General features: G+C 44.0%; 1 protein-coding gene across 1 annotated transcript in view; it reads right to left on the reverse strand.

Annotated features, from left to right (window-relative positions):
• ERICH6B (glutamate rich 6B) overlaps positions 1–17,920 on the reverse strand; it is a 48,711-nt gene that overhangs the window by 19,989 nt on the left and 10,802 nt on the right. The window contains exons 3-4 of the mRNA XM_063101535.1: positions 9,070–9,182; positions 3,386–3,522 (exon numbers count right to left, since the gene is read on the reverse strand). Of these exons, the coding sequence (XP_062957605.1) occupies positions 3,386–3,522; positions 9,070–9,182 (250 nt within the window). The remainder of the gene's footprint in view (positions 1–3,385; positions 3,523–9,069; positions 9,183–17,920) is intronic.

The following is a 17,920-nucleotide window of genomic DNA, read 5'->3' on the forward strand; positions in this document are numbered from 1 at the left end:
TTTGAAAGGGAATGTGCTAGAAAGGGTGAGCTTCTCGGGCTTAATTGGATCTGGGAAGGAGGACTTTGACACAACAGGTTTGTTTGTTTGTTTGTTTGTTTTGTTTTTGTTTTGCTGGCTGGTACAGGGATGGAACTCTGGACCTTGGTGTTATCAGTACAACTCTCTAACCACTGAGGGACCCGGCCAGTGACTTGACAGGTTTCAAGTTCTTGGTTCAGATTCTCGAAGAGAGAGTAATAATTTAACCCCAAGCAACCTCAGGAAGCAAACATCCTTTGCTAGGAAGGGCTGTGCTAGATGCTAGGTGCTAGGTGCAAACCTAGCGGAGAGTCGAGGATTTGCTATTTGCAGAGAAGCAATAGGGGAACTTGAGAATGAGATCCTTGTGGCCCATTTGTACCAAACACTATTCATTTTATTTGCAAGCACTTTCAATGGAACAGGTTACTTAGCCTACTGGTACTGGTGAAAAAATAAGGACCAAGGAGTGGGGTGGGGCGGAGGCCTGTCCTTCACTGAGAACAGGATGTCAAATGCAGACAAGAGTTAGACTCTGGTAAGGGGATCCAGCCAGAGGCACCCAGTGCCCTTTTGGGAAGGGCTGGGTGTTGCTTCCTTGGCTTTTTTGCCCACCTTTGCAAGCAAGTGGAATCCCCACCAGACAGCACCTCAACAGCAGATTCTGGGGTACACACTACTGCATCCTTAGAGCCTAGATCAGCACACAGTAGGTTCTCAGGAAATATGTGTTGAGGGCAGTCAGGTGAGAACGATCCTCCGTTACAGGCTTAAACAGGAAGAAAGGCGAGATGGCATTTGCTGTTTGTTTTTGCCGATCCGAAAGCTTGGGAGTTCTTTGTGTTTTGCTCTGTGTCTTTTGCCTTCCCCATTCCTAGAGAATCCTCAGGGACCTCTTGCCCCACAACTCTACTGAGCCCACAGCAGAAGTTGCTGGCAGTCGATCTCCTCCTGGCTTTTGTGAATGCCTGAACTCTCCGGAGCAATGAGGTCGGGCACCCCGTCCCCCACAGCCTGTTTCTGGTGCCCCTGCTGGGAGTCTGCAAAAGACCACAGGGGCCTGACCCACACCTTGCTCTCTCAGATTTCTAGCAACACGTAAGGAAAACCCAGACTTCCATGCTGAGAGCATGTCCTGCACCACAGGCTGGATGTACAAATGGGATTCTGGAGCATTTTTTAAAAAACTTTTATTTTGTCGATATACATTGTGGTTGATTATTGTTGCCCATCACCAAAACCTCCCTCCCTCCTCCCTCTCCTCCCTCCCCCTCAACAATGTCCTTTCTGTTTGCTTGTCGTATCAACTTCAAGTAATTGTGGTTGATATCTTCTTCCCCCCCACCGGGTTTTTTTTTTTGTGTGTGTGTGTGTGTGTGTGAATTTATATATTAATTTTTAGCTCCCACCAATAAGTGAGAACATGTGGTATTTCTCTTTCTGTGCCTGACTCGTTTCACTTAATATAATTCTCTCAAGGTCCATCCATGTTGTTGCAAATGGCAGTATTTCATTTGTTTTTATAGCTGAGTAGTATTTCTGGAGCATTTTTTGACCTGGAGCCTTGTCAGCTAGAAAGACCTGGTGCCAACAAAAGGTGTGCAATAACCTTAGCATTCACCCCTCCAGATAGGGGCCTTGGCCTTGACCCCGAGGTCAGTGAAGCTCAGGGCTCTCCTCCTCCAGGAAGCACGGGAAAGCATTAGCCAGCCTGGGATGAAGCTAGGGAAATCACTGGGCAGATGACCAGGGTCTGGATGCCACATTTCCTCCTCTCTTAGAGGCCCAGGGGTCTGAGCCTTGCTCCCTAGACTTCTGTACAAGTTCATAGTCCCTCCAAGTCTTTTCTTGTCCTGTATTTCCAACTTCTACCACTGCCAGCCTTTGATCCTATCCATGCTTAGGATGGATACTTAGCATGCTTAGGATTTCCTTGCTCTTACAACCAACAGAGTGGGAGAAAATATTTGTAAAATATACATCTGACAAAGGATTAATATCCAGAATATACAAGGAACTCAAACGACTTTACAGCAAAAAAACCCCAAAGAACCCAATTAAAAAATGGGCAAAGGAGCTGAATAGGCATTTCTCAAAGGAAGGTATACAAATGGCCAATAGACACATGAAAAAATGCTCAACTTCACGCAGAATCTGGGAAATGCAAATCAAGACCACTTTGAGATACTATCTCACCCCAGTTAGGATGGCTAACATCCAAAAGACAGAATGATAAATGCTGGAGAGGTTGCGGAGAAAATGAACTCTCATACACTGTTGGTGGGACTGCAAAATGGTGCAGCCTTTATGGAAAATGGTATGGAGGTTCCTCAAACAATTGCAGATAGATCTACCATATGACCCAGCAATTTCACTGTTGGGTATATACCCAGAGGAATGGAAATAACCATGTCAAAGGGATAACTGTACTCCAGTGTTTACTGCAGCTCTATTTACAATAGCCATGAGTTGAAACCAGCCCAAATGTCCATCATCAGATGAGTGGATAAGGAAACTGTGTTATATCTGCACAGTGGAGTACTACTCTGTTATAAAAAAGAATGAAATACTGCCATGCAACAACATGGGCGGACTTAGAGAAAATTATATTAAGTGAAACAAGTCAGGCACAGAACGAGAAATACCACATGTTCTCACTTATTTGTGGGAGCTAAAAATAAATAAATAAATAAATAAATAAACACACAAACAAATAAAGGGTATGTGTGTGGGGGAAGAATACAACAATCACAAAAATTCCTTGAAATTTTTAAGTCAAGTGAACAGATATGATGTGGGGGAGGGAGAGGGGGTGGAGAGGAATGGGTAAAGGGCATGAAAATCAACTACAGTGTATATTGAGAAGTAAAATAAAATTAAAACAAACAAACAAACAAACAAAAACTCCCCAAATGATGCTTTCAATGAATTGATAACATTGGCCTAGGATTCAGGAGAACTGTCTTATGCTATTTTAAAAATAAGATTCAAAATAAGAAAAAAACATATATTAGGGTTCTGGGCTTGAGAAGTCCATATCTAATGCCATGGCATTAAAGCCAGCTTTCAGCACACACTCAAGATCTATGTATCCAATAAAAAGAAATGAGGACCTCTTAAAAAAAAAAAAAGGATTTCCTTGCTCTTGAGTTTTGATCTTGGTCTGGCAGCCGGAGCATTCTGTCCACCTAATCCGGACCTTACCTTTGCCCTTGTGCCTGGCCTGGACTTGCTTCCTGACTCAGAGGGCCTGCCTGGCCCTGGTTTTGCTTTTTTCCCTGGTGGCCCAATTTACCTCTCCCTGCTGCTACCTCTGGCCTTCCCAAACCCACTGACCAATAGCTTGATCTCTCCAGACACTTACAGAATTCCCAGTTTCCTTCTGTTTTCACTTTCCAGCAGCTCAGCCAGGGGAATGTCAAAATCCTCTTCCAGTTCATTGCGAGCAGCCATTTCTTCGATTATCTTCCTAAACACTCTCTGGTAGGAGCTGTTAAAAAACTGCAAAAGGACCACAGAATAAAATATCCAGAAAATGAGAATTAGTGATTTATTAGTTAATCATTTCTCTGACTTTCAAAGGTACCAGGTGGCATTTCAAAATCTTATTCAAAAAGAACCAATGGAAAAGTAGGGTGGGTAGCATGAATTCTTTGAAAGAGTATTTCCTTTACCATTGTACCTACTTCTTGCTCCCCAAATCCCTCAAGAGTTTTTTTTTTTTTTTACATTAGTATGCCAAGAAATCTTTTAAGAACATAAAATAAGCCTCTTTTTCCAAACACGGAGATGGCTATAGAACATGAAACTGTTTCCATGCTTTAAGAGCAAAGCAGGCTTTCTGTGTCCCACAAGTGGCCAAGGTCCTAGTATAGTTTGTTTATTCAATGAGAGGAAGGGGTCTTCGGGGAAGCGATACAGCATCTAGCACATCACTGTGTTGAGCAGCTCTGCGTTCAAAGATTCTTCCAAAGTAAAGTGAGAAGCTGCCCTTTTATTTTGTAAATTTGATCGTTCTATCCCATGTCTGTCTGTTCACCTGGACTGACCCATAGATGGGTCCTCACAAGAGCTTCTTTTTTGGATCCCTTTTGATAGAAGCTAAGAGTTGGCTTTCTAGAGAAGAAAGCTAGGGATCCGTCACATTGCCTGGTTCCTGTTTACCTACAGGGTTGAGGTGTTATTGTTCAATATGTGATAATGGATACTACCCCATTAACTCATTAGCCTCCTGTAATAAGTGAAAGACCAACACTTCTAAAGCTGCATGTGACCTGGCACAGATACAAGAAGATGGCTTATGATTGGCTGGTGTTTCTAGGTTGGGGGAATGCTGGGGCGCCTTAGGTCTGGCTTGTCTGATTTCTAGACTCTGAACCCCACTTCTCCCTATTGCTTGAATTAGTGCTTCAGCACAGGTCAAGGTTAAGGGCCTTGCTGCCAGTAAATTCCTCATTATTGACAATCCTTCCCTTGGGATGGAGTGACTTCCTATTTGCCTAGGCCAGTAGATCTGTCACCATCCCCACTGCATTCTATGTTCTGTTCACCAGAAAATACCGTGTCCATTGGAGTCTACCAGACAGCAGACCCAACTGGGGGGGTACGGTAGAGGTTCTCATCCTATCTAGGTTGTGCCACCCCATTCCATTTAGCCAGCACATGTGATATCTTACGGGATTTGTCCCATTTGCTTACCCTGCCTATAGAGTATGATTATCTTCATTGTCATGGTGGGTGTATTGGGCATCTCAGGGATGAGGTCTCCCATGCCCAGAGACCCTTCCTGGGTAAATCTCTGGTTCTTGCAAACAAAATAATTTGCATGTCAAGATTTGGGATGCAGGAGTATGTCATAGAAATAAAAACGAGCGTGTGATAGTGAAGTAAAAATAGCAAAAGAGTTGTGTTGTCAGAATAAGCAAAGGGTAGGTTGATAGCCCCCATCCAAATAGGAGGGCTTTAGCTTCCACTCCCTAGTTTGTACCCCGGGGGTTTCTGGTCCTCCTTCAAAAGGTGCCTGAGGAGTTAACACAGACAAGTACTGCAGCTGCAGGTCCCATGTGGCATTCACTCCGTTATTCTTCTCTGGCTCTGGCCCTGCTTGTCCACATCTGTCGCCTATCAGGTTGCTTGGAGAAGTGCTGCTTTGCCAAGCTGTGTTGCTACATTTTATGAGAATGCCAGTGTCTGTGCCATAGCTGCTGCCTCAGTGTACCGAGCGTCCAATCACTGCGGGACAGAGTGGTATAGACATCAGGGGAAAGAACCCGCCGACTCTGTGCCACACTTTGTCACCTGGACCCTAGAGCAGCTCTGCTTGTGTCCAGAGTTTCATGCTGTGTATCATGATTAGTTTTCATAAATGACTGACCTCGTCACCCTAACCTTTGGGGCGCAATTCCCGTCTGTGGCATTTAGATAAGAATTAAGACATGGTACCATCCCCTCCCACCATTTTTTTCTGGATCCCCCCTCACCCACCAAAAACCTTTCTCTTCACTAAGTGCAAACCAAAAGCTCCTAGGCTCACACATGAATCCAAGTAACACTTGTGCTTTTATGTGTTTGGCAAGTTTTATGTGTTTTAGGAGGAAGGGGGTATTATCTAACTGCAGTAGTTAGACAAAAATGCCCTATGATCACCTGCATTTCCAAGGCTTAAACATATGATAAGGATTCTACGTATGGGTTAAATTGTGTCCCCCTCAAATCCACACATCAAAGTTCTAATCTTTAGTATTTTAGACTGTGACCTTGTTTGGAGATAGGTTCTTTGCAGAGGTGATCAAGTTGAAAAGAGGTCATTCAGGTGGGCCTAATCCAATATGACTGGTATCCTTATAAAAAGGGGAAATTTGGATGCAGAGACATGCATAGAAAGGAGATGACATGAATAGACACAGGGAGAAGACAGCCATCTACAAGCTAAGGAGAGAGACCTGGACCAGATCCTTCTCTCACAGCCCTCAGAAGGAACCAATCCCACCAACACCTTGACTTCAGACTTTTTGCCTCCAGAACCATGAGACAATAAATTTCTGTTGTTTAAGCCACTCAGTTTGTGGCACTTTATTTCAGCAGCCTTAGTGAACGAATACAGATTCCAAATTAAAATCCTCAGCCAAGAATTTTCTCCTGGGACTTAGATTGCTTATTTCAAGTTTTCAACTGGACTTCATCTGGGTGTCTTACAGGTACTTAAAACTCAATGTGTCCCCAACTAAACTTTTTACCTTCCTACAAATGTACCCTTCTTCTCTTCTCCTCTTCAGCTCCCCAGACTGTAGAGTAGAAATATGTGCCATGTCATGGCAGGGACACTGAGCACTGCCCTATGTAACCAGACTTTTATCATGTGTCCATTCATACTTCTAGTGTAGTGTTACACATCTTCCTTCCTGCAATCTTCCCCACTTCAATCCGTCATCCACAAAGCCACCAAAGTGGCCTTTAAAAATGCAGATTTGATTCTATTGGTGGCGAAAGAACTCAATCAATATTGTTGGGGACTATGGCTAGATCCCCTATGCCATGTTATTGTCCCCCAATAAATTCCAGATTATATTTTTTAAAAGATCCCTTAGAGACTTAGAAGAAAACATGAATAAATTATCCAATTTTTTTCTGAGAGTAGAAAGACCTTTCTAAAAGTGAAACAATATTCAGTAGTCATAAGGGAAAATGTTGATAAATAAAACTACCTAAATATTAAAAATAACCATGTCATGGAAAATACCAAGAAGGTTGGAATACACGCAAAAACTGGAAAAAAATTTACAACATGCATGTCAGAAAAAGGACTGAGTTCTTTAATATATAAAAAGCCCTTACAAATCAGAAGGAAAAAGAAATAAGCAATGTAATACAAGAGTGGACAAAGGACACAAACTGGCCGGTCACAGAAAGACACACAAGACCAACAAATGTGAAAAATGCCCAACACCTTTCATAATGAAGGAGATGCAAAAGACAACAGTGAGATATTATTTTTGCCCTCCCTATCAGATGGGCCAGAATTATGATCCTTGGTGGGTGACGAAGTGATGGGGAGGCATTCTCTATGCTCTCTTGGTGGCAACAGGAAAATGGCAGCTTATTTTGGGGGAAGTTGGTCAATACCTTTTCAGTTAAAGATGCAGATACCTTTGGACCCAGCATTCGACTGCTAGGAATTTATTCTTTAGATACACTTGCATTTGTATGTAATAACAAAGGTGTAGTTCATTGCAATATATATATATATACATAAATATACAAATATATAAATTTTTATACACACAAATAAGAACTAGAAACAAACATCCATTGATAGAGTGCTAGTTAACTTATGGGGTAAGATGTAATGGAATACCAAAGATTCCCAAAATGTTATTAAGGGAAAAGCAAGCTATAGAACAGAATCTATATTACAATCTCATTTGTGGATCTGCATTTGTTTTAAAAGACGTGTATGTTTATATATTCATTAAAATTTCCAGAAGGATACATAAGAAGCAGTATACAGTAGTTATTTCTGGGAGGTAAGGAGGTGAAGACTTGAAATATTTATTTTACAGCTTCCGTTAGTATTTCAGTATTTTGAAATCATGTGCACATATTAGCTCTACAATTCAAAAGTTAATTTGAGTCAAAATACCTAACAAAAAATAAAACAAATCTGATTGTATCACATCACTGCCTACAATCCTTTAGCAAAGCCCTGGGATGGCAAAGTGCTTCTGAGGGGAGCTCTCCTGCTTAGGCTGCTTGTCTTGTGGAACACTTTAGAACTCTCTGGAATGTCCTGGAATGCTCCCAGAAGTGCCATGTTCTTTCAGAGCCTCACGCAGCTACACAGTGGATGTGTCGCCAGTGAATGCAGTGCCACCTGACACAGCGAAATCTCTACGAACAGGAGTCCCGAAGGTTTCTGAATAATTTAAATGTTTAATTAAGACAATTCCTGTAGGTTTCAACTCTAGTTGAAAAATATTTCTAAAATGCTTGGGTTTACTTTCCCATCTTAGTAAATCCAGTGTGATAAATCTACGTTCAAGTTATCTATTTTTTCCTCTTTAATGTAATATTTCAGTATTTGAAAAGCAAATCTTGTTGATACAATGTATAAGCAAGATGGAAAGTAAGGAGTTTAGGACTAAATATAAATTGAGACCAAAAAATTTCCCAATTAAATTAAAAAAAACTCCCAAATATCTAGTTTTTGCCTTTTCTTTTGTAAGTTTAGAAAAATATGTCTACTTAATTTTGGGTTCTAGGGACACAACGTTTCACTCTTATGATTGTAGTTAGATCCTATGATTGTGAGTTTTCTTAGCAGTAGAGGAGAGGATGGGTAACAGTGCTTTCACCTAAATTAACACTGGTTATAAATCTTAGAGGTAAGTTGACACCAGAAATTAGAGCCACCAGGCTGCCCCAACAGGCAAACCATTCATGTGGCATATTTGTAAAGTCATAACAAAGAGGGGTTATTGCCTAAAGCTCTCTGTCTTGCAAGGTTGCCCCATATAGAGAGAGCTGGCTCTTCATGGGGCTTTGCCTGTGCTTGTTGACTTTTCTGGGTTGCTGTCTCTAGCATCCATTCTGGGATATATGAGGCAAAACAAAACAAAACACCCAGGGAAATCACTGCCACTCACTCCTTGTATTCTGAGGTCCCAGACGGCCTACCTTCTTTTCTCCACCTTTCAGTCTTCCTATGAGTGCTTATATGTTATGTCTGGGGTTTTAAATTATACTTAGTGGGAAGGATAAGAAAAAGTACATCTACTCTATCTTTCCAGAATCTAAGCTTATTTTTACATAAGATTTCTGCAAAGCATGATTTGCCTTGACACCTAGATAATATTGCGTGTTTTATTTTTTGCTTTGCTGTCTTTAAAAGCAATCTTGGGGGTACTTGTTCATATTACAAGTAGGGCACTCTGAAAGTAGGGGCTTGGAATGCCACTTTTGGCTTACTTCTGACCCTTTTTGATTTAACTGCACCATGTAATGTAATGTCTGTTTTAATGAAAAGCTCATTCAGACTCTGCTTTGACTTACTTGCTCATCAAAGTCGTCTTCCAGCATCTGAATGGGCTCCTCTGTCACATCAGGCCAAAAGTTCCCTTCAGAAACAAAATCCATGTTTTCAGTTTTGGAAGGTGCATCAAAAGGAAGGGCATATGAAAAGGAAACAACAAAAAATTAATTTAAAAAAAGAAATAGATTTATGGCTCTTACCCTTGCCCACTAAAAAAATGCACACATCATCAATGAGACTTTAAACAAATTCATCAGATTACCTAAAATTCACCTTGGGGTACTAATAAAACAGGAATAAGGTGGCTGACTTAAGAAAGGGGGTGTGTGTTCCTGGTGGCTGGCGAAGGTCAGTCTGACAAAGTGACATGTGGATGAGTGTTGAATGCAGTAAGGGAGTGAGCAGGCAATAGCTGGGGAACAGCATTCCTGGCAGGGGACTAGGAGGTGCAAAGGCACTGAGGTCAGGGTGGGTGGGGTCTGACATATTTGACAAACTCCAAGGGGCACAGTATGCCTGCAGCAGAGGGAGTGTAAACGAGGTGGGGAGACCAGAGAGGAGTGTGAGGGGGTGGTGGTGGAGGGGGGAGGGGATCTTGTAAACTATGGGAAGGACTTTAGATTTTCTTAGGAGGGAGATTTATTCTTTTTTTTTTTTTTTTTTTTTTTTTTTTGTCTTTTTCGCGACCATCACTCAGCCAGTGAGTGCACTGGCCATTCCTGTATAGGATCCGAACCCGCGGCGGGGAGTGTCGCTGCGCTCCCAGCGCTGCACTCTCCCAAGTGCGCCACGGGCTCGGCCCAGGAGGGAGATTTATTCTGAGTGCAATTTTGTCTCAGAAATCCCCCCAAATATATCTATCTCCCACCAGTGTTGTCAAAAATTGCCAATTTTCAGAATTGTATATGGTTCATAATTGCTAATCAAAGCATAAGAGATGAATCCCCAGGCCACTGAGCTAAAGAAAGTACCAGAGACAGTGAGTGTTTTTGTTCCTAAAGGTCAGCCATAGCCTGCCCGCCCGCCCGTGACTCTCCTGGCCGGCAGAGGGGCTTAAAGCCTCCAGTATGATGGGGTGCTAATTGAACTGTGGAATTGATGATTACAGCTTGGGCCTCTCTTCCCTGCTCTGGGAAGGTGTGGATTCTGAGGCAGGAGTTCAGAGGAAGTGGCTCTCACACGATAATTGGGTCCCCAGGGACATCACGGTGGCCTGCTGTCTCAGCTTCAGGATGGCACCAGCCCCGTCAACCTGGGCCATCCAGAGAGCCTTGAAAATCCACCAGGTTGTCACAGGGCTGACTTACTTTGTTTGATTTTGTCCATATTATGCCTTTAGGGGTGGAGAGGGGACTTTTTTTTGTGATCTCCATACATGCTACTTTTGTATTCCTTCCTAATTTCAGCTCTGTAATGAAAACCTGGACTCCTTTAGGCTCCTGACAGGATGGAGAATTCCACTGAACTGAAACTACCTTTACCGACCCAAAGCTCAGGGCCTTTTCTGCCTGCAAACCTCTGACTGCCGTCTCGGTTTGTGCGTGACAGAAGCTTGCCGTGACAGAGGTGGACCCCAGGCTACGGGAATTCCTGCAATTTTTTCCCCCTGGTCACTTCCCACAGGGGCACACACACCATCCCCCTGGGGTACTCAACATGGCAAAGGTAAGCTTGTCTCCAAGAACACTGTGTGTTCCCATACAGTCTGCCATAGCAATGACCAGGGAAGTTTTGAAAAGCCATTTAGGAAAACCCAACAGGAATCCGTGGGAATTCAAGCAAGCACTCGGGAAGCTCCTTGAGGGTGGCACTGAGAGGAGGAATGAACGACTTGCTAGAAAAGGTCTGTAGAGGAGGAGAAATGGGCTGCGTCCCACAGTTCCTGCCCAGGTGCAGAGTGTCTGCCTGGCCCCTGAGAGCTCAGCATATCCCTGTCGCCTGTGATTGCTGCATTTTAATAGGCTTCACTGCATAATATGCAATTAACTTGGTGGGGCGGGGGGGTGTTTATCACGGGAAGAAGGTGAACTTGGCAGCCCTGAGTAACTGAACAGTGGCACTCAGAAGCATTCGATTCAATGTAATGATGAAGCGTATTAACATCAATGGGCGCTGTCGACCTGTCGCGTGAAGTTCAGTGAAGAGCAGCCAAATGAGATGGCGAAGCTCTGTTTCTAATAAACTTGTCCTTTGGGGACTTCCATCAACCTCTGCCTCTGTTCTAGTGAGATCATTATCTCCTCCTGAGGTCGCTCCAGGTGAGGATGGGAGGGCCAGGGGAGTGTCAGGCCAGGTTCCAGTGGTGGCCCTGTTAGCCGGGGTCTGGTCTGCTTCCGACATGTCCCTCGCCCCTTTGTGCCCCAGTCCACTCATCTGTGCAATGGGGACAGTAAGAGTCCTCCTCAGGGTGGCTCAGAGGACCAGTGCTAATGTAGGTCAGTGGCTGACACACCTCTCTTAGCGAGGATAGCTGACCCTTGTACCCAGATAACCTATTGTTTGTTCCCAGGTGGAGTGTGTCTTCCTCTGGTCTGATTAAGGACAAATCTTAATACATCCTCATCCAAGAGCCTCTCATCTAGCTTTTTAAAGACAGAATCACAGTTTCTGAATTTGGAATAGATGTTTGAGCCGTGTGTATCTGCCCTGTAGGGCAGATACAATAATCCCCATGTTTAGTGAAAAGAACTTTTGCTTGACCAAATTTTAGTCAGGCTCCTGAGCCTTCTCCTAGGCCCATCTATATTCCTCCTTATAAAATCCAGTTTTAGTGAGAACCCTGCTGTCAATCTAGCCAGAACTGCCCTTACCCCCAATCTCTGATCTCCCTGGATATTTAATGGGGTTCCTCATCCTCTACCATCCCGGGTGATGTCTGATCACCTGGCCTGTCTTCTGCAAGAATCCTGGTAGGTCAGTTTAGCCAGAACTCCCCTTACCCCTGATGTCTTCTCCTAGTAATTTTCCATCTGCTGACCCCACCCTGCTCCTTGGTTATAAATTCACACTGGCCCATGCTGTATTCAGAGCTGAGCACAACCTCTCTCCCCCGCTGTAAGACCCCGTTGCAGGGGTCCCTATACCTATCACGATGGTTCTGAATAACGTCTTCCTTACCACGCTTTAACAAGTATCACTGAGTAAGTTTTTCTTTGACAGTAGATGAGGAAAGGTGGGGGAGAAGCAGTAAGTGACTAGCTCAGGGGCCAGCTACCCGAAAGGAGCAACTCAGTTCCACTGGTTAAGGAGCTCACATGAAACTCAGTCCTGTTTTCACCTTCTCTACCCTTCACACAGTGAATCCATGATATGCTAGGCAGGTGGGCCAAGGGCTGGGCTATGGGCACAAATCCGTAAGCTGTTCTAAAACCTGGCTCCTCAAAGGGTGGTCCGTGAATCAGCGGCAGCTGCTGGGATCTTGTTAGAAATGCAGAATCTCAGACCTACTTTTAAACAAGACCACATTTAAACAAGATCCCCGAGTTTCTGCAGAATTCTCAGACCACATTTAAACAAGATCCCCGAGTGACTGCACTGCACATTGAAGTTTGCACAGCTTTAAAACACCCAGGGAAATGGGATAAGATGGAGAAAACTGTATTTACCAGCACCCTTCTGCAGGGGTGATGGGGTGGGTGGGATGCAGAGTCCAGAGTCTGAGTTTGTTTGATAAGCTGCAGGGTGGGGGATGGGGGTAGAAAGGGGTGTGTGTGTGTACAACTGATTCCCCCCGCCCCCACCCCATGATTAAGTACAACAAACTGTAGTCCCTATATTGTTTTCTAATGAGAACAGATCTGGTTAATTTCAGGATTTTTGTTCTGTGGAGAGCTGGGATTCTGCCATTATAAGGATTCTCCTTTGTTTTACCCCCTCGTAGGATTCCCTCCTAATAAACGTTTAATAAATCTTTAAGGGCACCATTTGTAGGTGCTCCAATTTACTCACTACCCAGGTGTGATTGGATGAGTCTATCGGTGGGGAGAGGGGCATGCATCCCAGTCAAGCCCTGCTTCCCAGGCCTCAGGGACCCCAGCATCTGACTGGACCCTTTTTAAATGTGGGAGTCCTTATACTAGAGCTTTTGAGAAGGGAGATGGATTTCTGGTCCTTTTTCTTCTGAGACCATCTCTCTGTTTCTTGTTTCATCCTCCTTCTTCAGGAAGTTCTGGAGCTGTGTGCCTAGCATGTCTCTAGGCCTCCCCTAGGACTTGGTGCAAGCTGGGCTAGCAAGGGCCCCACCACCCGGGGCACCTCCCCAGCCCAGGACACTGCAGAAAGTAGCGATCATTGGATATATTATGTTGAACTCTCACCGGTTTCTTCCTCTTGCTTTGTGTCACTGAGAACATACGCTGAAAAAGAATAGGAAGAATTATTAATAGGATGTAGTAGGGTGAATTAGTTGGACCTTTTAATCTCTGATGAAATCAATTTAAAAATCACCTCCTCAATACCTGAGAAGACTCAGGGTGGAGATCACGTGTTTGGGGATACAAGGTTTCCTTGATCTCCAGCACTGTGAGGTCTTGTAGCATGTGCTCAACAAATATTGATTCCTCTCCCTCCTTTCATATTCCATCTTACCCACTAGAGTTTAAGTTCTGAGAGGGTGAGATGGATTTTGTCCATCTTTATATCCTGCCCTGTATACAGTAGGCGTACAGCAAATGTTACTGGATATACTAAGTATGGATAATCCATTATCTTCCCTCCCAACCCCAGTGGTAAATGTTTCCTTCCCTTTCAAAATGCCAGAGCACTTCACTCTTTGGTTCAGTGTCTTACCTGAGCCTTGAGCCTTGACACTAAATTCCAGAAATAATACCTTGGCCATTGAACTTTATTAAGGCTGCCCTAGTCTACAGTGGTCAAAAGAGGGCTCTCCTTGGCCAGGGGCATGCTAATTCTGTGCTTCTTACCTTCTTGTGGATGGATTAGTAACTTCTACAGGTCATTTAAAACCATCATGAATTATACCTTCCAAATCAGACTGTATCCTGGTTAGCACTGAAGTCTCTTCCTCTGTTTTTAATTTCGATTTTAAAGGTGTTCCTGTTAAAAGGCAGAAGAGGGTGGCCATTAATGATTTTAACCTTACACTTTCCAGTGGGTTCATATTGGACATTTGGGGTCTGAGATTTTTCTTGGCACCCAAGGCTCGTCATTGGAGGGGAAGAACTGAGGTTGGGGGCATGGCTGGAGTAAATTGAACACTCCCTCTGCCCCTCTTCCTCCTCCTTGGCTTTGGTAACTTACTCCAGGACTGCAATAAATCAGTGGTCAAAAAATGTAGCCCCTCCATGGCCTTCTCCTCTGTTCACCATGGGGCTAGTTTGGGTCCTCAGGATAGCTGGGATGGCTGGTGTTGGGTAAACCTTAGAGATATTCCTTCTGCTGTAGGAGCCATAGAGCCAAGTGGTAGACACACAGCGGGGTATCTCTGTCCCTGCAACTAGTGGATTCTGTCGCCAAGAGGTCCTTCAGGGCTGCATGATGAGGGCTGACTAGGATCATGGGGGCTGTCTGGCATAGATCCACTGAGATTTTCAATGGGAGGGAGGCTACTGTGATTTTTTAGAACATCTGTAGGTTCTTGCTTACCCTTGTTTTATGTCTTCTGGAATTTTGTGATCCTTGCTCCTTTTTGCCTGCCCACCCCCACCTCTTATTTTTCCTTCTCCTAAACATATGTGTGCACACATGCGTGCATAAACACACATGTGCACACGCACACACTCTACATTTCATTCTTAATAGCTGAGAGGGGCAGGCCCATGATGAAAAATGAAAGCAAACTGTTCCATCAGCTTATGGAAGTGCCAGCAGTTGAGACTGGCCTGTGGCATGGGGATGAGAGGCCTGCTGGACACTTGCAATATCAGTGCCTACTAGTTCTTCAGGGTGAGACAGAGCACCTCTACAGTCAAGGAACTCTCCAGTGTCAAGGCAACTCATTCCACCGTGGCATAGTTCTCACTGTTAAGAATAATTTCCTTTTCTTAAAATGTTTCCCTGATATTCTATTAGTGGCCCTATTCCAGCCCCCCAGTCCAGATGGGAAGAGTCAGGTCTCAGTTTTGTGTGGCAAATCATCAAGTGCAGCTATGCAGGGCAGAGCAGGACTGATCCCCTTTCATACAGGTTGAGTGTCCCTTATCTGAAATGCTTGGGACCAGAAGTGTTTTGGGTTTTGAGTTTTTTCAGATTTTAGAATATTTGCAGGATGCATACCAGTTGAGCATCCCTAATCCAAAAATCCGAAATCCAAAATGCACCAATGAGCATTTCCTTCGTACATCAAATTAGATTCAAAAAGTTTCCGATTTCGAAGCATTTCCGATTTTGGACTTTTGGATTAGAAATGAGTTATATCTGGCTATGTTAACTTTTCTGGGAGTCACATCATTTGTGCCATTGACATACTGAGCTTGTGGTTGAGTCAAGCACCTGACAAGAAACAGGACTTCCCCACGTGTAGTTTTCCATCTTATTGTTTTGGAGGACGTAACAGCAGGATCTAAAGTAAATTACTAACATATCACTTTATCTAGCTAATTCCAGTTCAATGTTTCTGCCTCTCAAAATCATTTAGAATCTGATTACGTTATCCCCATCATCCAACAACTTCAGGTCATCTACAAATATAAATATTCTTTCTACATCTACACTGTATTCCTGCATCCAGGTCTATTATAGAAATGTACTGGACAGAGCCCCGCGGCTCTCCGCTGGAAACAGGATTCACCTTCTCCATTAAACGGTGTCTCTGGGCAGTGTTCATTCAGTTGTTGCCCCGTCATCTTCATTAGCATCCACCTAATATTTCTCTTTCTTGTCCAGGAAGCCTTGGGAAATGAAATGCCTATGGAATGTGGCCCTATGGGGCAACCACAGTTCCCCAATCAAGTAACCTTGTCACTAAGTGACCTGAAAGCTAGTATTACATGATTCGCTCTTACTGATCCTATGTGGTTTCTTATGGTCGTTTTGCTCTCAACATTTGCCCCCAGATGGTCACTGACTCATTTCCTGATTTACCACAATTCCTCAAAAACCAGAAATGATTAAGCTCTTCTCTCTTTCTATTTATTCTAAGTGTATTTTATCCAGTTCAAAAGACAGCAGTTCCCCTTCTCTTCTGAGAATCTTTGGTTTCTGCTATTTCTTCCCTAATTTTGCTGCATCTTTTACAACCTGAAGATGACTTTCTTTCACAGCGAAGTCAAAATTAAACAGCAGTTGAACAACTTGACCTTCTCTGAATCATTCATCAATACCCTGCTCAACAGTAGCCTTTCTGCCTTGATCTTTTTACCCCAGTTAAATTTGAAAAGGACCCCTATCTTTTGTTGCTGCCTGTATTATCATTATCATTTTTATTATTTTTTGGTAAGAATGTTTATCCTGGGATTCAGTTTTCCTGACACTATTCTTAAAATTCAGAGCCATTTTCCTACATTCATTGTCGGGAACATCTGCATCTTTTTAATCTCTGCATGTGATCTTCCAAACTCTGAGTCCACTGAAGAAAAATTTGTGCAAGTTACACACTCATTTGCACTTTTGGGAGCTTTCCAACCCTTTTCTCCATCTGGCCAGGTGGCTTGAAGTATCACTCCCCCGCCCTCTGTTTATCCTTACCCATATTTCTATACATATAGTGTTCTCTCTACAGCCCTCTTTCTACCAACACTGTTTCTTTGGGGTAGGATGTACCTTTGTATCACCACGATCTGATCTTGAATCAGATGAGGGTTCAACAAAAATTTCAAAAGTATTCAACAAATATTTATTGCTGCTTACTATGGGCCAGGCATTACATCTCGAGGATTGCTGCAAGCATGGATGTAATGCTCTGTGTTGGAATTTCTGGTCTACTTTGTTTATGACCCTGCTCTGTGCTTGGATGGATAGACATGTGAGGCTATAAATAGTCTTTCTGGTCCTCCTGAACACCTCCTCATATGGATCAGGAAGTATTTCCTGTGCCTTTAGCATTCTTTTCATGTCAGACCTGCCACCCTCTGGAGTAATAGGTTTCAAAGATTTATCTGGGTTCTTCCCCTCCATATTTGGTTCAAAGTCCTATTTGTTGAGGAAGGGCCGTGTCATGTAAAATGCCATTTCTGATCCTCTGGGGTTGAGCAATCCCATAAAAAAATGCTTTAGAAACAGAAGTCTAGCACCCACAAAATTCATCCTAAGCTAGATGTCTGTGGTTCTCCATTGTTCATGTGTCCGATAATCCTCTGGGGATCTTGTTAAGAATGCAGATGTCAGGCCGTCTTGGGCAGGGATTCTGCTAAGAGCTGTGAATCCACTTCTTTACAAGCACCCAGCCACAGGGATGTGCGGTCCTGGGCCCCAGGAGCAGTGGTGCCCACGCCTGGCCTCACCTCTGTGGGCTCATGCTGGCCCTCGGCCCCATGCTACCAGCTCTTTGGAGAGCATTTGCTGTGGTTGCATGTGTTTCTCCAACAAGTGGATGGGTGGCTTCTGCCCTGGCTTAAAGCAGATTCTTTTCTGCATATACCACACTTGGGAATCCTTAGTAATCTGTACTCTAACTGCAGGACTGGCTTTCCCCTCCTACACTACTCTCTTCCCTGTGTCCCTTTCCTCTGCCTCCTCTTGACTCAGTTTTGAGCTCCTCTGCCTTCCTGGGGCTCCCCACTTGCTGGCTTCCTCCTGCCCCCTTCCTTCACTCACAGCCCGGCGCGCTCATGGGGAAGTGTCATGCTCTTTCACCTCCTCTGCAAGCATGTGTCCAGCCTGTGTTTGATAACAAGTGCGGGAATGAGGAAGAGCCTCCTGAGTGCTCCCTGGGTCATTTGGGACTTTGGTCAGCATATGGGCTCTGGCAGAGCT

Source organism: Cynocephalus volans, chromosome 7 (assembly GCF_027409185.1).
Source record: "Cynocephalus volans isolate mCynVol1 chromosome 7, mCynVol1.pri, whole genome shotgun sequence".
Lineage (NCBI taxonomy): Eukaryota > Metazoa > Chordata > Mammalia > Dermoptera > Cynocephalidae > Cynocephalus > Cynocephalus volans.